We start from the raw sequence: 24,462 nt of genomic DNA, 5'->3' as shown, positions 1-24,462 counted from the left end.
TTCTGTCTGTATCTCTGCATTCTAGAACTGTAATTTTTGCAGTTAGGTCTGTTTATTTGAGTTTTGACCCATCTCTTCTATGGCATCTTTCACAGGTTACCTTCTAACAGGGCAGGGGACCTCACATGTCCGACCCAGGTGGCCTGACTTTCCAGAAAATTTCCAGACTCACTCAACTACATACTAATCTAGTCCTAAACTCTCAGCAGTCATGTAGGAGCTAACCTAATTTTAATATGATACACTCGTAAAGTTTAATGCTGTGCCTTAGCAACTAACCTCCCTGGCTGGCCCCTTAATCCCAGTCTGGGAACCAGGTTTTCTTCCCAAGTTCACTGCTAGCTAGCTCTTCGAGGGGCCTGAGACACTTAACTTCATTGTGTGCTATTCCTCCGTCTGCAAATCTTAGGAAACCTGTGAGGATTAATGAAATAATGTCTGCAGAGCTCTTTAGAAGAAAAGTGCTATGTAAACATAAAGTATTATTCTTCTGTTTATGAGACGTTTTATAATATTGCCTAGGAGAAATTGTGACCGGTGTACGAAAGTACCATAAAATTCCTTTTTGGTTCTTGTGGGGCTGAAATTGGGTTACAATGGGGCACTTCAAGGAAAAGTTGACCTCTTTGACTATATGTGTGTGAAGACTTGGATTCCAAGGAGAATACATGCGCTCATGTTGGATCACCTTCTTCCTTGGGAAACTTGACAGAAGACATCTGTATCCCTCAAAAAAATTTCCTCTGTGAGCAATTTTAAGACTCTCAAATAGTGAAACACTACTGTCTGTGCATGTCAAACAAGTTCTCTAATAAAGAGAATTTGATTAAGGGTCCAAGTGTCTTATTTGTGCTCACCATCCATGATGGCTTTTGAGTCAAGATGGAGTTCTCTTCTGTGATTCTCACTTGGGGCCAGAGGTTACACTGCAGGGCTGTGTGATCCTGCTCAGGTCTGGTGCCTTGTCTCCTCCAGGAGATTTCTGGAGCGTAGAAAGGAAGCTTGCTGCGTGGTTTCCTTCTCCCTCCCACAGCACTGGGTCCAGTGGTACATGGACCATATCTTTGGTTTGGCTACTTTAGAACTGCCACTCCTCTCCTTCTCCAAGTCACTGTCCTAGACATATGTCCCCTGACTGGAGCTGATAACAGAGGGAGTGCCTTAGTCAGAATCAATATGAGCCTAGCCCCATAGATATCTGTATTTTAATAGGGGCTCCATCCCCTCCCTAAATAAGGCTGCAGTGCTGAAATGGCAGAGCGTGTGCGCACAGGCAGGGTAAGGGCAGGGTAGTCTGGCGGGGACAGACTCCAGACTCCACCAGGAGCAGAGGACACTTACTACCTGTGGGATAAGGCAGCCAGTGGAAAGGGAGTCCTGAAGGCACGGCTTTGTGTGTTCCCCTTCTCACCAGAGACGCTGACTTGGAAACCAGTGTTTTTGTCTTTTGGTAGTCTGGAGAGTTTCTAATTTAGGAAAGAGAATTCTACCTATTTATCCCCTCTAATGATACTACCTGGCCCATGTACCTTATTGACATATTTTGTTGTTCATTTGGGGCAGAAAAAAATGTTATAACTTCACAGCCTTCCTGATTTTCTAAAAAAGGATCTGGCACTTAGAATTTGTGAGTTCGCCAAATGACAGCTGTTTGCCTCCAAGGCAGGCTTTGCTTTCATAGAAGACAAGAATGGAGGGAAAAATCACACCATCTTCTAGATGGTCTGCCACCTTCCTAATATAGCTAATCACAGGGAGGATCAGCAGGCAGAGCACCCAGTATTTTCATTTTCCTTCTTATTTCAAGAAATGTGTGTTGCCATTTCATAGTCTAGAAATACAGCATCTGCCAGTTGACATTTCTCCCTGATTGTTCTATCATATCAGCTGCTGTGTTTTCTTCTCCAGATTTTTATTTCATTATTATTTTTAAATATAAATGAAAGGTCAGGTAATACTTTCCATAGTCCATAATAGGATTGGGACTGGAAGAATCTTAGAAAAAAAAAATATCTTCAAGACTTTGGCTTGAAATAAAAAGCATCTCAAAAACTTTTTTTTTTCTCGTTGAGAAAAGCAAACAGGAAATTCTCACAATGGCGATTTGCTGTCTTCTCTAACCCCCTCTCTCCCCACCCAGCCCAAATCACTGAGAGATGATTTCCCTCCACACCAGACACTGAAAAATGCTCAGGAGGCACTGGCAGGTCTCCTGGCCACATTTCTAAGCCCAGGGTACTCTGTGCTGCCATCTAGTGGCACATCTTAGACACAGCAAGCCGGCTGGGGGAGTCCTGTATGAACTTGGCTGTGGCCAGAGCTGTGGTTTGGCTTGCATCCTTATAGAGCTTTGTTGCCAGCCATGTAATTTTTTTTTTCCTTTTTACTCCTTATGCCCCTCTTTAATGTTTGTTTGTTGGCACTTCATTTCATGTGCCTCCAGAGGCTGTTTTGAGTTTTGATATATTTGGTCTTTCCAAAAGAAGGCATTAATGCAAACAGATGCCTTTGACAACAGGTAAATGACAGGCTTGCTGACCCTAGAAAGTGGAAAGCATGGGGAGACAGAGACAGAGAATGAAAAATGTGATGAGGTTGATTATCCCTAGGCATGGGCTAGGTTGGGTTTTTAAAAATCTGACCTTTTCCTCCAGTGCATTTTTACCACCATTTCTGTGGCATAGATTTGGGAAGAGTCAAATTCAAGCTGAAATCTTGGGGAAGATTTACTTGGAGATATGAGCCTAGCCATCAGCGATGTGATGGGCACAGTAACTATCCATGTCCAAAATAGTGCATCTTTCTTTGTTATCAGAAAGAAGCTGGTGTTTGTGGACCTTCTCATGGTCGGTGATGACAAAGCACCTTGGAGTTATTCAGCTCTTGTCCGCGTGCTCACTTCACGCTTGTGGAACCACCTGCAAGGCACCAGTCTCCCCTGGGGCCTTGGAAATGTGATGTTCTTTAGTTCTTGTTAGTATCCTGAATGCCTGGGAAATAGCTGGTGCAGCATTTAAGTGCATGCCTTCAAACAGGTAATGCATCATGTTTGGATCTTCTCAAAGTCATCTTAATGGCTAGCCTTTCCAGATAAAACCAAAGATACAAATGCTCACCACACTTTCATTAGCATAAGTGCTAACATAGTGCTTCTCTCCAATCCCCTGGGAGTTGCAGAGCCTCTCAAGGCACTCCCAGGGTCTAATTCGAAAATGAATCCAGACTGTCATCTCCTCCCTTTATGAATGAGCAGAATCCCTGAGAATCCCAGAACTCCACACTCTCCAACTCACCCATCACCTCTCCCCTAGAGTGAGGTACCTAGAGCCTGGGGATGGGTGGGCCCCGCCATCCCAACAGCTCTATTTCTACACGGTCTTGTTGTCTCAGTACCCTGATGGCTTTGCAAGGCCACTGAAGCATGGGAATAATGAGCCTACCCCAACTAATGTTCCATACGATGTTACAGAAAAATTTGAATGAAATTTTGGGCCAAACCAATATTCCAGATCTGCCTTTTGTGGGGCCTGGGCAAGCTGACTAACTCTGGTTCCTTAGCTATAAAATGGGGATGATGTGGATTTTTTTTGTGAAATAATGCATATGCAACTCTTAGCACAGAGCCTGATACATAGAAAGTGTTCGGTAAGCGCGAATCGGTAACAGAAAACATTTCTTGAATGAAAAAAGGAACTGAATGAGCTGTGATCTTGAGTAAGAGCAGAGGACACTTGGTGCACGTGTGGTGAGGTGGCCAATGGAAAGGGAGTCTTGAAGGTACGGCTTTGTGTGTGTACCCCTTCTTACCAGAGCAGCTGGCTTGAAGACCAGTGTTTTTGTCCTTTGGCAAAATCAGGGAAAGCAAAGTGAGTGGTCTTAATTAACCTGTGCTTGAATTTACTCTGTAGCTGCTGGACTCAATTAAGGGGATGGAGGAATCAGCCTTTCACCAGTGATTCTCTGAAGTTTTTCTTTGTTTCTTGGAGGGCCTGGGAATCTGAGCTTGTGCTCCGCATCCACGCAACCAGACAACAGGGAAATGATCAGATCTGGTAGCTCTGTACCAACATGACCCTTGGTAGAAAATAAAAACTTCCCAAGTGTTATCAGAAGTGGGGAAAAACTCACTAAACCTACAGCTAAGGTTTAGGTTTGTTCTGTGTGTGTGTGTGTGTGTGTGTGTGTGTGTACACAAAAAATTCCAGATGTGAATCTACAAACCATCTGGTTGAAATAACTTTTGTGCTGAACTGTAATTACAAGCTATTTATTATGGATCTTGGATCTATGGTTTTTGACTGCCTGCTGGGTTTCTAATTTAGCAGAGTTCTGACATGTAAGAGTATGTGTCTTCCTGTTCATTAGATCCCCAATTTTGACTTCACATCCACTCTGACTACCCTTAGAATTTTTAATTCCTTGTGCCTAAGGAGTTTTCCTTTCAGAGAGGAGATGTACTTGAGGGTGACTTTTCCTTAAGGCAGAAGCCAGGTTTACTGAATGCATAAAGCTGATTTAACAGATGCTCTGAGGTAATGCCCTGCGTGGGGACATCTGGTATCAAAACTATGGTTTTGTGTAACTGCTCTTTGTGAAACTGAGTCAATGTTCATCATGCCGAGCAGCGTATATACCTGATCGATGTTCTTGATTACTTTGGTGGTGGTTAAAGGGCACTATAATTTTTAAAAAAATATACTCCTTTAGTTTGAAAGGTGACCATAACTATGTATTAAATTTGTAATTTAAGAAGAAAGTATGAACATAAATCACAGGGTTGAGACTGACAGTGAGTCATGATGCCACCTTTATTATGAAACAGAGATGGCGAGGGAAGGAGCTTTGCCTGGCTCAGAGCCAGGATATCTGGGTTCAGGTTGGAGTCAGCCGTTCACTCTGGGACTGTGGACAGCTCCTGAGCCCACCTGGGCCTTGCAGGCAGGAAGAACACTCTTCTCATGGCAGTGGTTCTCAGCCTGGGCTGCACACTGGAATTATCTGGGGAGCCTGGTCCTGAGAGAAATCAGATCTGAGCTTCAGGGGCTGGGAGACAGTGCCAGGCTTTCTGAAGAACTGCACATGGGTTCTGATTAGCAGCCCAGGGTGAGAATCGCTGCCTCATAGTGTTTTAAGGAGTTGGTGAGATTCTCTATGAGAACTCTTATCACATAACAGATGCCAAAAATGGGGAAAGAAAAGGAGACTGGGTTACTTAGCTCAACCACACCTTCTGATCAGACACCAATAACTAATAAATGAGAAGACTAGAAGTCTGTCTACCAGCCTTGCAGGAATGGGTACAATGGCTGAAGACTGATGCTCACTCTTTCAGTGGCCAGGCAGATCCTGGGATGACCCCGTCACAGTGTTTACCATTGGCCTTGGAAATGATGGTCATTTTCTGTGTGTGGCATCCAGTGGGAATGTTTGAGCAACATTGGTTGGGGTGGGCTCATTATTCCCATGCTTCAGTGGCCTTGCAAAGCCATCAGGGTACTGAGACAACAAGACCGTGTAGAAACAGAGCTGTTGGGATGGTGGGGCCCACCCATCCCCAGGCTCCAGGTACCTCACTCTAGGGGAGAGGTGATGGGTGAGTTGGAGAGTGTGGAGTTCTGGGACTATCAGGGGTTCTGCTCATTCATAAAGGGAGGAGATGACAGTCTGGATTCATTTTCGAATTAGACCCTGGGAGTGCCTTGAGAGGCTCTGCAACTCCCAGGGGATTGGAGAGAAGCACTATGTTAGCACTTATGCTAATGAAAGTGTGGTGAGCATTTGTATCTTTGGTTTTATCTGGAAAGGCTAGCCGTTAAGATGACTTTGAGAAGATCCAAACATGATGCATTACCTGTTTGTAGAACAAAATGCGTGTGAACCAAAAATACTATGTCACAACAGCAAGATTGAGACTGTAGCAAGTGTCTACTAAATGATAGGTGTATTTAGTAGACACTTGTTTTATCTTAGCACTGATTTAGAGCTGCAATTTGGTGTATAGGCTGAACTTGGACTCCCAGTCCCCAACATACCATCCCTCCCCACCTACTCTCTCACTCTCTCTCTCTCTCTCTCTCACACACACACACACACACACACACACTCAAACACTTATAGACACTCCTTACATCTCTCCTTGGTGCTAGACTAGAACTGGAGAGATCTTCTTTAGTCTCTTGACTTTGAAGACTACTGGGTACACTTGTGAATCTTCCCAAGGTCTTTGTCAGGGCTGAGTCTCCTGCACATGTTCCAAGAGTGTTCATCTAGAGGTAAGAGAGCTGGTCAGTTGCTCCTCTCTAGTCTGTCCCCAAATCAGGCGATGAACGTGGTCATCCCAGCCTTAACTCAGGGTAGGAGGTGGGCCTTGTGTACGTTTGTGAGCTCAATTTTGAAATCCACCTCTACCACTGCAAAGTTATATGATCTTCAAAAAGTAATAGAGCTACTTGGAACAGCAATCTTCCTGTGCATAAATGAGAGAGTGATGATATCTATCTCCCAGGAATTTAATAAGAATGATTATTCACCTAGCACTTAGTAGACATTTTTCCAGTCCCAGTCTTGTGGAAGTGTTGTGACATAGTATTTTTGGTTTATGTGCATCTTGTTCTGCAAACAGGTAATGCATCATGTTTGGATCTTAAAGTCATTTTAACAGCTAACCTTTCTGGATAAAAACAAAGATGCAAATACTCACTATACTTTCATTAGCATAAGTGCTAATATAGTACAGCTGTCCCACAGCTATAAAACACTGACGCCTGTGTCTCTGCTTGGCATGGGGAATATTATTTTTTCTCTTACTGAGCTGATTCAATACTCAACTTTGTCATTATTTGAGTTGGAACTTTAGATTGCTGCATTTTAATGCACTCTACTATTAAGGATAGTTGGACGGCCGTGTGCAAATATTTTTGTTCTCACAATGCAGTCCTGGCCCAGGTAGCCCAATGGGCAAAATATGATTTACGCAAATATTATCATTTCTATAGTGTGTACCAGAAAGAAATGGTAGAGCAAAAGAAAGCTTCTGTCTCTCGGAGTTTGGTTATCTATGTTAAATTGGCTGGTCAAGAAGGGACTTTCCATCCTGTTCATCTGCCTCTAATCTCAATCTGCTCCTGGATGGATATACCCGCTCCAGAAAGAGTAAAATCTCGTTGGCTATCACAGAGTTGTCTCGTGAAGATGAAGGCAAGATAGGAAGAGGAAAGCTGGGAAAGGCTCAGCTGTGTGCTAGGATTCTGGGGATTCTGTTTGAAGCTGATTTCAAATGTGTCTTTTTTTTTTTTTTGCCTAGAACAAGGAAGTGACCTGTAAGAGAGAGAAGTGCCCAGTGTTGTCCAGAGACTGTGCCTTGGCCATCAAGCAGAGGGGAGCCTGTTGCGAGCGGTGCAAAGGTGATTTATGTCTTGGCTGCCTTTTTTTGGCTGTTCCTGCAGGCGTTTTTATTTCTCTTCCTCTCACCTTTCTATTCATTCAGCTTTTGGCTGGGATGCAAGGGGGTGTCAGGAGGGAAGCGAGTGAGTGTTGGGGGGCTTGTGGTAAGGAGGAATCTCCTAATGGGGGATGAAAGCATAGAGAGCATCTGCATCGTTGGCTTATTTTCTGAGGCAAGTTGTTAAAATGTCCTAGAAGAGATGTAAACACGATGCCCCTGCAGGTTGATACACACACACACAAGCCTGTTTTGTCAAGAAGTTTCAGCACTCAGTTTTTCCAGGCTCTAGCTTGCCCTGCCCACCTCTGCCAGAAGAGTCTTTAAGACCAGTTTGTATCATTTTGGTCCCTATTAAAGTTTTTTCTTCTGAATTAAACTGAAGTCCTTCCCTTTGTCTTTGAAACATCCTTAAAATATTCTTATTCCACCCCGCCCCCACCCTCCGCCCCATCTCCTGTGACTCTCCAGCATGCCCATCTCTCTAGAATCTGTTCTGCCAGCCTTGTTTCTGCCTTCACTCAGGCCTTTCCTCCCAACCTGCCCAGATGTTGCCTGTGCTCAAGGTCCCGCAGCCCTCATCCATCACATCATAGCTAAGTTTCCATGGCATCAGAAGGCCACACAGACATTTCAGTGATGTGCTTTTTCTCCTTCATTGTCTCATTGGTGTTCGGTAGATTGTCAGCTCCTCAGGACAGGAGCCAGGTCCTGCTCTGATGATGCTTAGTGTATGTAGTGTGGTCCTGCAGACATCAAAATGAGCACAGTGCTTCAGGATGTGGCTCTGGAGTTACACTGCCAAGTCTGATCCAACAGTCCTGGGTTGCAAAGAGATTTCTCACCCCAAAGATGCATCCTGGGTTGCAGAGTGTTCCCCAAAAGTTCACATCCACTAGGAACCCCAGACTGTGACCTTAATTGGAAATAGGATCTTTGGAGATATAATTAGTTAAGGTCGTGCCGGATTAGGGGTGGCTCCAGATATATTATGCCTGGTGTCTTTATATGAAGACAAGACAGAGACACACAGAGGAGGTGGCCATGTAATGAGAGAAGTAGGTATGAATGCCTGGGCTGTGTTGCTGAGATTCACATTATTCACTTGCTCTGGGGAGAGAAGCTTAGCATCTGTCTTTTTGAAAAACTCTTGGGGGTTTTAATATGCAGCCTGGGTGGGGACCTCTGAAAGAGATCTTGATTGGGTGATTTCTACCCTCACAGAAGAGAATGCGATTTTGGAGCAGCAAGAGAGGGTCCCCTTCTGTAGAGCTCTCAAAAGCAGTTCTTTAGAAACCAGGTAAACTAAAGCACCATTTCTAGTGACAACCCCCAAGTCTCTATACTCAATTGAGTTTGAACTTTTCAACACACACTGTTATATGAAGTCCACATGTCAAGAATTAATGCCCAATTGTTGGTGAATGACTATAATTATAAGAGTAAACTATAATGTTTAAGGTTATAAATAAATGCATGAGGCAGAGGTTGGAGTTGTGTTGCCACAAGTCAAGGAATGTCTCTGGCTACCAAGAGTTGGGAAAAGCCCAGGGGGGTTCCTCCCCAGAATCCTCAGATGGAGCATGGTCCTGCCAACACCTTCATTGGAACTTCTAGTCTCCGAAACTGTGAGAGAATACATTTCTGTTGTCTTAAGCTCCCAAGCTTGTGATAATTTGTCACAGCAGCCTGAGAAACTAATACCTCAAGGTTTCCACTTGAGCAAGTAGAGACGTGGAGCCTCTCTCTGCCGCATTCCCTCACCTGTTAAACGAAGATAGCAATTGTGTTGGAGAGGTAGCTAATGGAAGAAACAAAGTGTTTAGCACAGTGCCTGGCGTGTAAGCATTTTTCAGTATAAATGTAGTGGGTACTCTATAAATACCTGATGGGCTTGACTATAACAATGTGTTTTCTGAAGCTTTTTGGAGTAGGAGTGATCAGTCATTTACTTCTCATCTCTTTCCTATGGAGTTGGGAGTCAGATGTTTTACTCACGTGACTGTGGAAAGCTATGGATGCAAGACTTGAAATAGTAATTTCTTAGGAATCTCCCAAGCTGATGGTCAGATAGTCACAATTAAGAATACATTGCTGAATTAATGTGTGTCTGATTTACTGTTGATTCTAGTACTCTTGCCTGGAAAATCCCATGGACGGAGGGGCCTGGTGGGCTGCAGTCCATGGGGTCGCTAGGAGTCGGACACGACTGAGCGACTTCACTTTCACTTTTCACTTTCATGCATTGGAGAAGGAAATGGCAACCCACTCCAGTGTTCTTGCCTGGACAATCCCAGGGACAGAGGAGCCTGGTGGGCTGCCGTCTATGGATGGTCGCACAGAGTCGGACACGACTGAAGCGACTTAGCAGCAGCAGCAGCAGCACCTTAAAGAACCTCTTCCATTTCATTCTCTATCTTTTAACTGCTGATTTGCCAGCTTCATCTTGCAAGGCAGCCTCGGCAGTGAGAGATGAATTGGATGCTACAGGGTGGAAGCAGAATGTGTGAAGGGACCATGCCCAAGGCTTTCAGTTTGTCTCTTGTTATCATGGGACAGGGGGCACCTTGGGTTGCTCTAGTGTGTAATCTCCTTTCCTTCTTGTCCTGCTGTTTCCTTTATCATCATTCTTTCTTCCCATCATCCTGATCTTCCAAGGGAGAGGGATAATTTTCCTGAGTATTCATTATTCTCTTAAGATAAGGCTCCTCAAATGGAACTGGACCCAAGCATAGACCATTGAATTCAGTGTCCTGAGTTCTCCATTTTTTAAAATTAATTTATGTGGCTGTGCCAGGTCTTAGTTGTGGCATGAAGAGTCTCTTTTTAGTTGCAGCATGTGGGGTCTAGGTCTCTGACCCGGGATTAAACCCAGGGCACAGAGTCTTAGCCACAGGGAAGTCCCCTGAGTTCTCATTCTGACAGTAAAGTCAAGGCCTTCTGGGGAGGTCAAAATCCTCAGCCTGCCTCAAGATGGACCTTCCTGATAGAAACTCCTGAGTAGATCTGACCTGTCAGGCTCTAGAGGGGGATCTTAAAGACGCCTCCTTTATTTTCTTAATTTCTACTCCATAATACAATGTTTGTCTCCTGGGTTTTAAGAAACACAGTTATATTTGCTCTTAGCTACTGGTTTATTTCTATTTTTCTGATTAGAATAGTTACATATGATCACAGAAGAAGCTTTTAAAAATAGGCTAAAATGTGGAAAAACAGAAAATAAATTACTCATAATCTTCCCACCCAGAAGTAATAAATGATTGTTGATATTTGATATATTTTTCCTGTATTTTTTTCCCATGTAGAAGTGTTTACCTAGTTGATATCTTGGGCATCCCTGGAGGCTCAGTGGGTAAAGGTGGATTCTTTACCCACTGAAGGTGGATTCTTCAATTAGACATAGGAGATGCAAGTTCGATCCTTAGGTCAGGAAAGATCCCTTGGAGGAGGGCATGGCAACCCACTCCAGTATTCTTGTCTGGAGAATCCCACGGACAGAGGAGACTGATGGGCTATAGTCCATGGGGTCACAAAGAGTTGGATACAACTGAAGAGACTAAGCACACACACAGTTGGTATCTTACCATCGAATTGTATTATTTCTGTTTTATTTTCTTCTCCCACTTAACATCAGGGGAGGAGGGAATAAAAAGTATTTTCTATAAAACTGAATCTTCTAAGAAATAAAAATTGTTATCAATTTATTGTCTTTCCCAGATCTTTTCCAGTTTATTACATATACAAACATTTATATATATATGTAATCTTGTGTGTGTGGTTTTATTTTATATGTTGTTCAGTCAGTTATGTCCAACCATTTGTGACCCCATGGACTGTAGCACGCCAGGCTTCCCTGTCCTTCATTATCTCCCGGAGTCTGCTCAAACTCATGTCCATTGAGTCAGTGATGCTTCAATCTTTCCCAGCATCAAAGCTTTTCCAATGAGTCAGTTCTTTCGGATCAGATGGCCAAGGTATTGGAGATTCAGATTCAGCATCAGTCCTTCCAATGAATATTCAGGATTAATTTCCTTTAGGATTGACTGGTTTGATTTCCTTGCTGTCCAAGGGTCTCTCAAGAGTATTCTCCAATACCACAGTTCAAAAGCATCAATTCTTCAGTGTTCAGCTTTCTTTGCGGTCTGACTCTCACATCCATACATGACTACTGGAAAAACCATAGCTTTGACTATACAGACCTTTGTTGGCAAAGTAGCGCCTCTGCTTTTTAATATGCTGTCTAGGTATGTCATAGCTTTCCTTCTAAGGAACAAGAGTCTTTTAATTTCATGGTTGCAGTCAACGTCCACAGCGATTTTGGAGCCACAGTGATTTTGAAGAAAATAAACTGTTTCAATTGTTTCCCCATCTATTTGCCATGAAGTGATGGGACCGGATGCCATGATTTTCATTTTTTGAATGTTCAGTTTTAAGCCAGCTTTTTTACTCTCCTCTTTCACCTTCATCAAGAGGCTCTTTGTTTCCTCTTCACTTTCTGCCACAAGGATGGTGTCATCTGCATATCTGAGGTTATTGATATTTCTTCCGGCAATCTTGACTTCAGTTTGTGCTTCATCCAGCCCTGGATTTCATATTATGTACTATGCATATAAGTTAAATATGCAGGGTGACGATATACAGGCTTGATGTACTCCTTTCCCAACCAGTCCATTGTTTATATACAAATCTAACTGTTGCTTCTTGACCTGCATACAGATTTCTCAGGGGGCAGGTAAGGTGGGTCTTGTATTCTCTCTCTTGAAAAATTTTCTACAGTTTATTGTAATCCACACAAAGGCTTTAGCGTAGTCAATGAAGCAGAGGTAAATGTTTTTCTGGAATTCTCTTGCTTTTTCTATGATCCAACAGATATTGGCAATTTCATCTCTGGTTCTTCCTCTGCCTTTTCTAAATCCAGCTTGTACATCTGGAAGTTCTTGGTTCACATACTGTTGGAGCCTAGCTTTGGAGGATTTTGAGCATAAATTTTTACATAAATGAAATTAAATAGTACTTATTCATTTGCTATTTGCTTTGTAAAAATATCTCTACAGCTGTTTTTGCTTTAAAATCTTGCCCATATAGCCACATTGCCCCTACACTGCCCATGTAACCAGTTATTTACTTGAGAATGCTACATGCACACTCCTGTCCCTAGTTTTTCCTGTTCTAGATTTTTCCTATATTATAATGGGAATTTTTCTCTCCCTTTCTGTGGTTTTGTGAAAAATGGTATCAAGCTCCTTTTAAAGAACCTAGCTGAGGGCCAGACATTACTTTTATGTTTTTCAATGATATGTAGAAGGCACTGACAATTGTCAACATATCAAGACTTGAATGATGCTATTTTTGCAAATCTTAACCCAGGGTGATGAACTGCAATTATAGGATCAACTGAATTTAGAATATAGGCTAGATGAAAAAGAGGGGCTATTTTCAGTTCAGTTCAGTTCAGTCATTCAGTTGTGTCTGACTCTTTGCGACCCCATGAATTGCAGCACACCAGGCCTCCCTGTCCATCACCAACTCCCGGAGTTCACTCAAACTCACGTCCATCGAGTCAGTGACGCCATCCAGCCATCTCATCCTCTGTCATCCCCTTCTCCTCCTGCCCCCAATCCCTCCCAGCATCAGAGTCTTTTCCAATGAGTCAACTCTTCGCATGAGGTGGCCAAAGTACTGGAGTTTCAGCTTCAGCATCATTCCTTCCAAAGAACATCCTGGACTGATCTCCTTTAGAATGGACTGGTTGGATCTCCTTGTAGTCCAAGGGACTCTCAAGTCTTCTCCAACACCACAGTTCAGAAGCATCTATTTTATATGCCTCTTATTTTGTTTTTTTTTTTTTTAAATTATTTATTTTAATTGAAGGCTAATTACTTTACAATATTGTAGTGGTTTTTGCCATATATTGACATGAATCAGCCATGGGTGTACATGTGTTCCCCATCCTGAACCCCCTCCCACCTCCCTCCTCATCCCATCCCTCAGGGTCATCCCAGTGCACCGGCCCTGAGCACCCTGTTTTATGCATCGAACCTGGACTGGCGATCTATTTTACATATGATAATACACATGTTTCAATGCTATTCTCTCAAATCATCCCACCGTCGCCTTCTCCCATAGAGTCTAAAAGTCTGCTCTTTACATCTGTGTCTCTTTTGCTGTCTCACAAATAGGGTCATCATTATCATCTTTCTAAATTTCATATATATCCATTAATATACTGTATTGGTGTTTTTCTAAGTTACTTCACTGTGTATAATAGGCTCCAGTTTCATCTACCTCATTAGAACTGATTCAAATGCATTCTTTTTAATAGCTGAGTAATATTCCATTGTGTATATGTACTGTAGCTTTCTTATCCATTCATCTGCCGATGGACATCTCGGTTGCTTCCATGCCCTGGTTATTGTAAACAGTGTTGTGATGAACATTGGGGTACATGTGTCTCTTTCAATTCTGGTTTCCTCGGTGTGTATGCCCAGCAGTGGGATTGCTGAGTCATATGGGAGTTCTATTTCCAGTTTTTTAAGGAATCTTCATACTGTTCTCTATAGTGGCTGAACTAGTTTGCATTCCCACCAACAGTGTAAGAGGGTTCCCTTTTCTCCACACCCTCTCCAGCATTTATTGTTTGTAGACTTTTTGATGGCAGCCATTCTGACCGTCATGAGATGGTACCTCATTGTGGTTTTGATTTGCATTTCTCTGATAATGAGTGATGTTGAGCATCTTTTCATGTGTTTGTTAGCCATCTGGATGTCTTCTTTGGAGAAATGTCTATTTAGTTCTTTGGCCAGTTTTTTGATTGGGTCATTTATTTTTCTGGAATTGAGCTGCAGGAGTTGTTTGTATGTTTTTGAGATTAATTTTTTGTCAGTTGCTTCATTTGCTATTATTTTCTCCCATTCTGAAGGCTGTCTTTTCACCTTGCTTATATTTCCTTCATTGTGCAAAAGCTTTTAATTTTAATAAGATCCCATTTGTTTATTTTTGCTTTTATTTCCAATATTCTGGGAGGTGGGTCATAGAGGATCCTGCTGTCATTTATGTCAGAGAGTGTTTTGCCTGTTTTCCTCTAGGATTTTTATAGTTTCTGGTCTTAAGTTTAGATCTTTAATCCATTTTGAGTTTATTTTTGTGTATGGTGTTAGAAAGTGTTCTAGTTTCATTCTTTTACAAATGGTTGACCAGTTTTCCCAGCACCACTTTTTAAAGAGATTGTCTTTTCTCCATTGTACATTTTTGCTTCCTTTGTCAAAGATAAGGTGTCCATAGGTGCATGGATTTATCTCTGGGCTTTCTATTTTTTTCCATTGATCTATTTTTCTGTCTTTGTGCCAGTACCATACTGTCTTGATGACTGTAGCTTTGTAGTATAGTCTGAAGTCAGGCAGGTTGATTCCTACAATTCCATTCTTCTTTCTCAAGATTGTTTTGGCTATTTGAGGTTTTTTGTATTTCCATACAAATTGTGAAATTATTTGTTCTAGTTCTGTGAAAAATACCATTGGTAGCTTGATAGGGATTGCACTGAATCTATAGATTGTTTTGGGTAGTATACTCATTTTCACTATATTGATTCTTCTAATCCACAAACATGGTATATTTCTCCATCTACTTGTGTCATCTTTGATTTCTTTCATCAGTGTTTTATAATTTTCTATATATAGGTCTTTTGTTTCTTTAGGTACATTTATTCCTAAGTATTTTATTCTTTTCATCACAATGGTGAATGGAATTGTTTCCTTAATTTCTCTTTCTGTTTTCTCATTGTTAGTGATGCAAGGAATTTCTGTGTGTTAATTTTATATCCTGCAACTTTACTATATTCATTGATTAGCTCTAGTAATTTTCTGGTGAAGTCTTTAGGGTTTTCTATGTAGAGGATCATGTTGCCTGCAAACAGTGAGAGTTTTACTTCTTCTTTTCCAAGCTGGATTCCTTTTATTTCTTTTTCTTCTCTGATTGCTGTGGCTAAAACTTCCAAAACTATGTTGAATAGTAGTGGTTAGAGTGGGCATCCTTGTCTTATTCCTGACTTAAGGGGAAATGCTTTCAATTTTTCACCATTGAGGATAAGGTTTGCTGTGGATTTATCATATATGACATGCTTATTATTTCTAAGAATGATTTTTCATTGAGAAATATCATTATTTTCATCATTCCTGTTGTCAAACATACCTCACATTTGAGGCCTTTGAAGACTCTTTGGAGTTACTACTTTTTGTTTGTTTTGATACTTCTAATAGGGGAAAGCATGGAGAGAAGGCATATTATCAGCACATTTTTTCTTGGACAATCCATTAAGAAATTTGGGTAAAAATTAATTGTGGAAATTTAAAATTCCCATATTAAATTATGCTTATGTTTATGTCTACATGGGTACTGATGTATATTTGGGAACATTTTTAATTAGTGTTCATAGTTTATCTATCATTATGTGGAGCCACATTTCATTCTTTTAAATAATTACAGAATAAACAAATAAAATAAAACTCAGCATTCAAAAAACTAAGATCATGGCATCCAGTCTCATCACTTCATGGCAAATAGATAGGGAAACAATGAAAGCAGTGACAGACTTTATTTTCTTGGGCTCCAGAATCACTGCAGATGGTCACTCCAGCCATGAAATTAAAAGACACTTGCTCCTTGGAAGAAAAGCTATGACTAACCTAGACAACATATTAAAAAGCAGAGGCATTACTTTGCTACCAAAGGTCCATCTAGTCAAAGCTATGGTTTTTCCAATAGTCATGTATGGATATGAGAGTTGGACCATAAAGAAGGCTGAGTGCAGAAGAATTGAAGCCTTTGAACTGTGGTATTGGAGAAGACTCTTGAGAGTCCCTTGGACTGCAAGGAGATCAAGCCAGTCAGTCCTAAAGGAAATCAATCCTGAATATTCATTGGAAGGACTGATACTGAAGCTCCAATGCTTTGGCCACCTGATGCCAAGATTTGATGTATTTGAAAAGACCCTGATTCTGGGAAAGATTGAAGGCAGGAGGAGAAGGGGACGACAGAGGATGAGATGGTTGGATAGCATCATTGCCTCAATGGACATGAGTTTGAGCAAGCTCTGTGAGTTGGTGAAGGACAGGGAAGCCAGGTGTGCTGCAATTCATGGGGTCACAAAGAGTCAGACATGAGTAAGCAACTGAACAATGACAACAATATTTATTATGGGCTTCCCTAGTGGCTTGGTAAAGAATCTGCCTGCAATGTAGGAGACCTGGGTTCAGTCCCTGGGTCAGGAAGATCCCCTGAAGAAGCAAATGGCAACCCATTCTGTATTCTTGCCTGGAAAATCCCATGAACAGAGGAGCCTGGCGGTTACAGTCCATGGGGTTGCAAAGAGTTGGACATGACTTAGTGCCTAAACCACCACCCCCACAATTTATTATATTCAAAAAGACCATGCTCATTCCCTATAGGTTTTTAAGGGTCATTGCTATTCTTTGAGGCTAGTCTCAGTGATGACCTTGTTCCTAAAGGAAAACAAGATCTTCTGTATGTCGTTCAACTTTTGGTGTGATAAAAAGTAGAACCTCTCTGTATTTACCAAGAACTCTGAGAAAGTTGTGGCATTTGCCTTTCCACATAGTGTTGTTGAAGCCTTGTAGGTGGTGAGATGTTGATTGATTTTGAAAACTTTATCCTATCTGCTACCTTCATAGTAGTGGTCCCAAAGGCACCCACACTGCTGGACACTGGGTTAGTTGGTTTATGCTGATCACTTAGTCCTCACAACAGCAAGGCCATTTCTATCTTTCTCATTTTATACATGAGGAAACTGAAGGCTCAGAAAACTGAATTCATTTGCCAAGGTGTTAGTGACCCAGAGGTCAACCAGAGGGTGTCCATGCCCTCAAGGAGCTTGCTTGAGGGACAAAGAATTACCATCTGGTGGGCAAAGTTCTCTAGGGAAGGTATGCCAGAGAGCAGAGGACAAGTGGAGTACACTGGAGAAGGCTTTCCAGAAGGGGTGACTCATTTTTGTGATCAAGAAGGGGTTCATCACATACAAATAAGGGTGTTTGGGGGAAGCTCTCAGGTGAAGGTCATAATCCACACAAAGTCATGGAATATTTCTTCGTCATTGCCTTCCACTCATATCACCTAGGGAACTTGTTAAAATACCATTTTCTGGGCTTTTAAGTTTTTGTTTGTTAATTGTTTGGAGGAAAGTAGAGGAGTCAGACAAGCACATGAAGAATCCTATCATGGCTTCTGCTTATTTTTCTCTGAAAATAAGTTGATACTGAAAGGAAGCAGTAGAGTAAATCTGCTGAAGCTAGAAATATGAAAACTCATTATTTCCAAAAGGATTTTTAGGAAGACTTTGTGTGTGTGTGTGTGTGTGTGTGTATAAGGATTTGTGTTCTTTTTTGCTTTAGTCACATTGCTCATATGTTCCATTCATTCATTCATTCATTCAAGTATTTACTGATCCCGTGCCAGGTATTTATAGGATGACACTGCTTACCAAATTGGTCTTATACCTTTTATGAAGCCAGATTATTCTTTAAAACAGAAAAAGCAAGTAAATTATAATGAATTCTTCTCAAGCAAATGTTTCAGTGTACTTTTCAGATTATTTTATGCTAATAATTGTTATACATTTTTATCCAAATAGCTTAAAAACTGGGCAAAAGATTAATCTAATTGGAAAAAACTCAATATTGTTTGATTAAAAACAAATGAGATCATTGAGAGTCAAACAGACAGTTTTGGCAGCTTTTCTGTATTTATTTGGACTGCAAACCACTCTTTAATCTGGGGTTCTTTCATGAACAATAATGTATTTGTTATTTGAATATGTTTGTTATTAGTGTATCATAAGTGAATACGGTGTGTTTCAAACCTTTATAGATTCAATTCCATTCTCTTTCTTCATATACAGCATAAAATATTAATGGTCGAGAATACTTTGATGAAAGATAGAAGAACATAGTTTTTCATTTGTTAAGTGGGATTTATTTTCCACAATCTTCTTTTGCTTTTGATTTCTCTGATTTCTTTGTGCTTCATCTTGTTTTCCTATGATTGTGATCCCATGGGTTGTGTTTTTTAATAGTTTAAATTTTATATTTGATTTTAAAAGATCCTATGATGTCTCAGAAAATGAAAGGAAAGAGACACGACATAAATATTTGCACACTGATTTCCAAAATTGTACACCCATCCTAGGTTCTAGGCTTATTTACAGAGACCAAGTGCTGACCAAAGTAACAAAGAGTATGAATAATGGTAAAAGATTGAGTATTATTGATTACAGACTGCCTTTTGCATAGTGCAGGTTCACACAGAAGGGGTTACTTTGCCTGTTGCTTCAAGAATGACTTGGAAGATGACTATGCCTTTCAGAATATTGCTATGTGGCTGTTTTGGAGGGAGCCAGCTGATTACCATATATAAGAATGAACTTAAAAAAAAAAACTTAAAAAATAATTAATCCCTGTGTTGACAGAGTAAATTGTCCTCTTGTTTACATGTTTTAAGATGGAAAGGCTGAGTTAACCATGCTCGTGTCCATCTGGTTGTTTGCTTTTAACCAGATTACTTTGGCAGTCCTAACTGTGTATTGCCTGCTGCCCAAACTAAAGAGCAGCTCTTTCCCCAGCCTCTATTTTCCTTTCTTTTAGACATGACCAAATTCTCTGGTGGTTGTTATATATGATTGACCTGGATGCTGTTTGCCCCAGGTTTCATATCCCAGATAAGGTATGCTGCTGCTGTTATAACCTGCCTTAAAGTGAATACTCCATCAGTCATATTAACTGTCTGGTGATTCAGACAGTATTTTGAAATAGACAAACTCCAATCTTTAGGTTTTCATAGATAATGTTATAGTCACCTCTGAGGTGGTGGTGGTTATTATTCTGACTTAACGGATTGGGAAACAGAGATACTTAAAGAGGTGAAGAGATTTTTTTTTTTTAAGATGCACAGTTGCTCAGAAGTAGCAGGACTCAGATTCCAAACACTCTGTTCTTCTTCCTGGTAACACATTAGATGGGAAGGAAGGAGGAGTGACCTGGAGAATTGGGAGGGTCGAGAGAGGAAGGAACCAGAGAGACGCTGGCATCAACTTTGCAGCACTGTTGTCTTTGTCACGCCCTTTCTGCCTCCCTGAACTTTTGCACTCTGGGTGGACCAGCAATTTCAAAGGAATTACGTGGGAAGTGAAACTTTGTGGAGGTATTGGAAACAACATGTGGCTTAGGAGGTGGTGGCTTTTCTTATGAACCTACTGTTTTGGGGAACCCCTAACTTACTTTCTTTTCCTCTTCAGTATCCATGACTGTATTGCAGTGTACTGAGACAATTTAGTTGAGCTTTACTCTTTTGTGCGTATGCCTGGTTTCATAAAATATTTTTAATAGATAATCCATTCATAAAATTCAAAATACACAAAAGCATCCTATGGTAAAAGTAAGGCTTTGTCCTAGTCTTGACCCTAGCCACCTTGTACCCTTTCCTGGAGATAACCATTTCCTGGATTTGTGGGAATCCTTCGAGGGTCAGTCTCTGCATACAGAAAGCAGTCTCTGATAGCTTAACTCTTAACTTCTTTAGTGCTGAGCCTCTGACATATAACTTTAAGCATCTTAAGAAATTACATTGCTCTGAAAAACATTCCTATCACTGAGCTACTCGATTCCAGTGCTGCTGTCATTTTTACCATGATTTTTCTGAGCTTAGGAGAATTCTTAATGTATTTCTTGAAATTGTTGTTATGAGATGCTTGCATGTGTATTATAACCTATAACTATTTTAACCTTTAACAGTATAACTAATTTCACCTACTTAGCCCCCAAAATTTGAGTGGAGGTTGTTAATGTGTTTTTAAGGACAAGAAAAAAAAGAAAACTTGAGGGGTTTGTTTTCCTCCCTCCTTTTCTCTAACTGAAAAAATATGTATAAAATGTTATATTTTATAGATTGGTTTCCCAAAATATAAACCGGGCTATTTTTGCATTTAAATAAAAAAAAGACCCTATTTGTATGAAAGGATCTTGTTAACATTAAAATCATATTTTACAAAGACCTGTTCTTGTTAAAACTAGTAAGAAGACTTAAAACAGAGATCTGCTTTCTCTGTCAAATTTGTTTCTGTCCTTTCATTTACAGCCTCTGAGTTTTAGACTTCATGGGCTTTGGAAGGCAGTTTAAGTGAAAAGCTTGTGATTGCCTTTCAGTTAGAAGACTGGATTTCCAAGTCTTGCTGCTGACTTGGGGTGCATCAGTATTTACTTTTCTGAAGTGGACAAATTGAAAATGTTTCTCATTGTTATGGAGAAGTGGTCCTGGTTTGCTGTCATGTCATATGCAAAGCGTTGCAATCAAATGTGGACCTGGCACCCGTATAAAAAAAATGGGAATCCTCTTCAATGACTACCAGCCTAACAGATCTTCCTTCAGCTACCAATGTCCAGTTGATGTATTTTCTACTGATGCATAGTAAGCTATGACAAACTTGCTTCTACTGCTGCTGCTAAGTCGCTTCAGTCGTGTCCAACTCTGTGCGACCCCATAGATGGCAGCCCACCAAGGCTCCCCCGTCCCTGGGGTTCTCCTGGCAAGAACACTGGAGTGGGTTACCATTTCCTTCTCCAATGCATGAAAGTGAAAAGTGAAAGTGAAATCGCTCAGTCATGTCCGACTCCTAGCGACCCCATGGACTGCAGCCTACCAGGGTCCTCCGTCCATGGGATTTTCCAGGCAAGAGTACTGGAGTGGGTTGCCATTTCCTTCTCCGATGACAAACTTAGTGGCCTGAAATAGCAGTCCTTTATTATCTCATCATTTCCATGTGTTAGAATTCTGGACATAGCTTAGGTGGGTCTCATAGAGCTGCAGTCAAGGTCAGCTAGGGCCACAGTTTTATCTGAAGCTCAAGGTCATCTTCTAAGCTCATGTTGTTAGAATTCAATTCCATGTGGTTGTAGAATGGTTACTCCTTCAAGGTTAACAGAAAAGTGTCTCTCTGACCTATAGACTCTTTAAGGGCTCACTTAATAGGTCAGGTGCACTCAGGAAAAATTCCCCCTTTAACGACACAGTGAAATTGATGAGGGATCTTAATTACACCTGTAAAATTGCTTTGTCTTTGCATAACCTAATTATGGGAATGACATCCATCACATCCACAAGTCTTGTCCACTCTTGGGATTATAAAAGGTGGATGTATAAGGGAGTGGAAGTCTTGAGAGTCACTTTAGACTCTACCGACCGTAGTCAGAGCAGCTCTTGTATGCGTGGCAGGTAGAAACATCTGTCATAAATGGTGCTTAGAGCTAGAATATACCTTATGGATCCTGCACACAGCAAGTGCTGGAAAGTGCTCACCCTTGGCTATTCCCTTTCATCCCTGTAAGGTCTGGCTCCTACTTACCTTTCTAGCCTCCTCTTGTTCTGGACTCTTGTGGCTGGACATTGTTTCTCTCCCTGTTCTATGCATGCTTCTTGTCATGGGGCTTTGTACACACTGTTCATTCTGCATGCCTGCTTTTCCACCCAATGTCATCTAGTTGACTTTTACCCTTTCTTCAGCTCTTACTTTAGACATCACTTCCTGGCCTCAATGGCTACTTGTTGTGGAATTAACACTAGGCCCAACTGTGATTTAATGTTTTGTTTTTCTATAACTCCCACTAAAGTAGAGGTTCTGTGAGGGGCCATAGTATTCTCAGTTGTGATCACTGTGCGTGGCACATGGTAGTTGAATATATGTTGGAAAAAGGCAAGGAGGAGAAAGGAAAATTGGAACCAAATTCCAGTCTTCCTCATTTAGTGCATGACTCATGAAATCAACTGTGTATTTAGTATATTACTGTTGAGCCATATATATCTTAAGTTCATTTTGGAATTCAGCAGGACTTTAAAAGAGTTGAGTGAGAATTTTAGGGAGAGAGTAAAAATGGATAATAGAAATGAAAAAATGGCAGCATGTATCTAAACCATTCCCAAACTCCTGATGCCTTACTGTTTCTTTGCTGAATTCCATAGAGATTTTAAAAAGTCCTTAAAATCACCATAACCTAAGTGTATTTTCATGTGGTGGTAGCTGTAGTATGTTTCATACTTACAGACTTAGTGATAACCTTAATATAATTTTTAGTAGATCTTTCACCAGTTATGACTTCAGATTTCCTAGTTGCTGTCATTTCGACAGGATTACATACTTCCTTTTGTGACATCATATAAAACACACTTTAAAATTGGTTTTGAGTTTTCTACAGTGGCTCTGAAAACTATTCTGTGACTGCTTCTAACTTGCTCATGGAGAGTAAGGTGCTCTGCTCTTTAAAATGATTTTTCCCTGCTCTGGTCTGATATTTCACTTACAGGAATGAAATCATGATGATACCTATCATCTTGAAATGTCTTAGAATCAAAACATTCTTATCTCCTCTGAGGCTTCTAATAGAATTGTTTCATGGAGGTAAAAATAAAGGTAGGTATTCCAAGTGGAAAGTTGGAATGCATCATTAAAAACTGCAGGAAAGCAGTGATTTGAAATAGAAGTTACCAACAGACGTCTGTTTAGGGTCTCTTATTTGCCGCCTGAGTTTGGCAGCTGCAAAATTGAAAGTATGTCTGTATGTGTGATACATCACTCTATGAAGATACATGAATCTCTATGCATCTATTTATTAGTTTTAAATGACCATCATGTGACAATTATAAGCAGTCTTATTGGGCTTTGATCAGAGTCTCTTTCAGTCTCTTTAGAAGTTGGCACAACTGGTTTTTAGGATCAAATGTTTTAGGTTCTCTTTTTGACAGGTATCTCACCTTGGGAACTAATATGTGTTTGCCTTAGAAATCTATCTGCCAGAGAGGCTCACATCTTACTAGGGCTGATGTAATAATAAAGGTGAACAAAGTACCTTGGTATGTTCATGAACTTGAGTGTCTCCTTCACTGAGATGAGCTTATTTACCCCCGAGTCATCTAATTATGCTTCCAGTAGCTTGGTGGTTAAAGGGCTGTGTATCTGTTTATCTGCAAACATGCTTGGGCATCAACTAGCTGATGTTAGCACAAGAAGCAGCCCCCTGATTCCCTGAGAATGTCTGGGCATTCTCTATGCCATACGTGGAGCCAGCAGAGGGATCAGATTTAAAAATGCAGTTGGAACTTTTGATATTCTGGGTTTGGGTGACTGCAGTGTGGCTACCTTGATGAGGCTGTGAATGCAAGGTAACAACTTCAAACCTCTAGAGGCAAGACCACATTGAAGTGCTAAATGCAGAAGCCAGGGTCATATTTTCAGGCATCTAGACAGAGAGCTTGTGTGCCTTGGGACCTGTGGATTGGATAGTTGAAAAGATTCTCAGTCATTTGAAGAATGAAGTGAAAGGGGACTAGACTTGGAATTAGATCTGGACTCAATTCCCTCCTCTGCCACTTCTAGTTACTCAGCTCTCACTCAGTGATTTCTTTCCAAAGCCTTGGTTTCATCTTCTGTAAAATGCAGGGGTGCTGAACCTGAATGTGCCTTAGGATTGCCAGGGCTGCTTGTGAAATACTCAGATGCTCCAGTCCCACCGCAGACCAAGGGAAACAATTTTCAGTGGGCAAGGCCCAGGCATCTGTGTATTTTGTTAATTTTTATTGTGGTAAAATATACAAAGCATAACATTTACCATTTTAAAGTGTGTAGTTCAGTAACATTAAATGCATTGTTATGCAATCTTCACTGCAATATTTTTCTAGAACTTTTTCCATCATCCCAAACTGAAGCTGTATACTTATTAAGCAGTAACTCCTCATTCTCCTTTTCCTGCAGCCCCTGGTAACCTCTATTCTAGGTTTTGTCTCAGTGAATTTGCCTATTCTAGGTACCTCTGTATGAGTGGAATTATATAATATTTGTCCTTTTGTGTCTGGTTTATCTCACTTAGCACAATGTCTTCAAGGTTGATTTATGTTGTAACATGTATCATAATTTCATTCTTTTAAAGACTGAATTATATTCCATTGTATATATACACCATATTTTT

At 40.9% G+C, this 24,462-nt stretch overlaps 1 protein-coding gene across 3 annotated transcripts in view; it reads left to right on the top strand.

Moving 5' to 3' along the window:
- The window catches only part of BMPER (BMP binding endothelial regulator), a 255,086-nt gene that overhangs the window by 29,492 nt on the left and 201,132 nt on the right, over nt 1-24,462 (top strand). For all 3 annotated transcript variants that reach the window (XM_044946678.2, XM_006071047.4, XM_045166416.1), the window contains exon 3: nt 7,304-7,403. In XM_044946678.2, the coding sequence (XP_044802613.2) occupies nt 7,304-7,403 (100 nt within the window). The remainder of the gene's footprint in view (nt 1-7,303; nt 7,404-24,462) is intronic.

This window comes from Bubalus bubalis, chromosome 8, assembly GCF_019923935.1.
Source record: "Bubalus bubalis isolate 160015118507 breed Murrah chromosome 8, NDDB_SH_1, whole genome shotgun sequence".
Lineage (NCBI taxonomy): Eukaryota > Metazoa > Chordata > Mammalia > Artiodactyla > Bovidae > Bubalus > Bubalus bubalis.
Note: the sequence above shows the minus strand (reverse complement) of the source record. Positions and strands in the feature narration are given on the sequence as shown.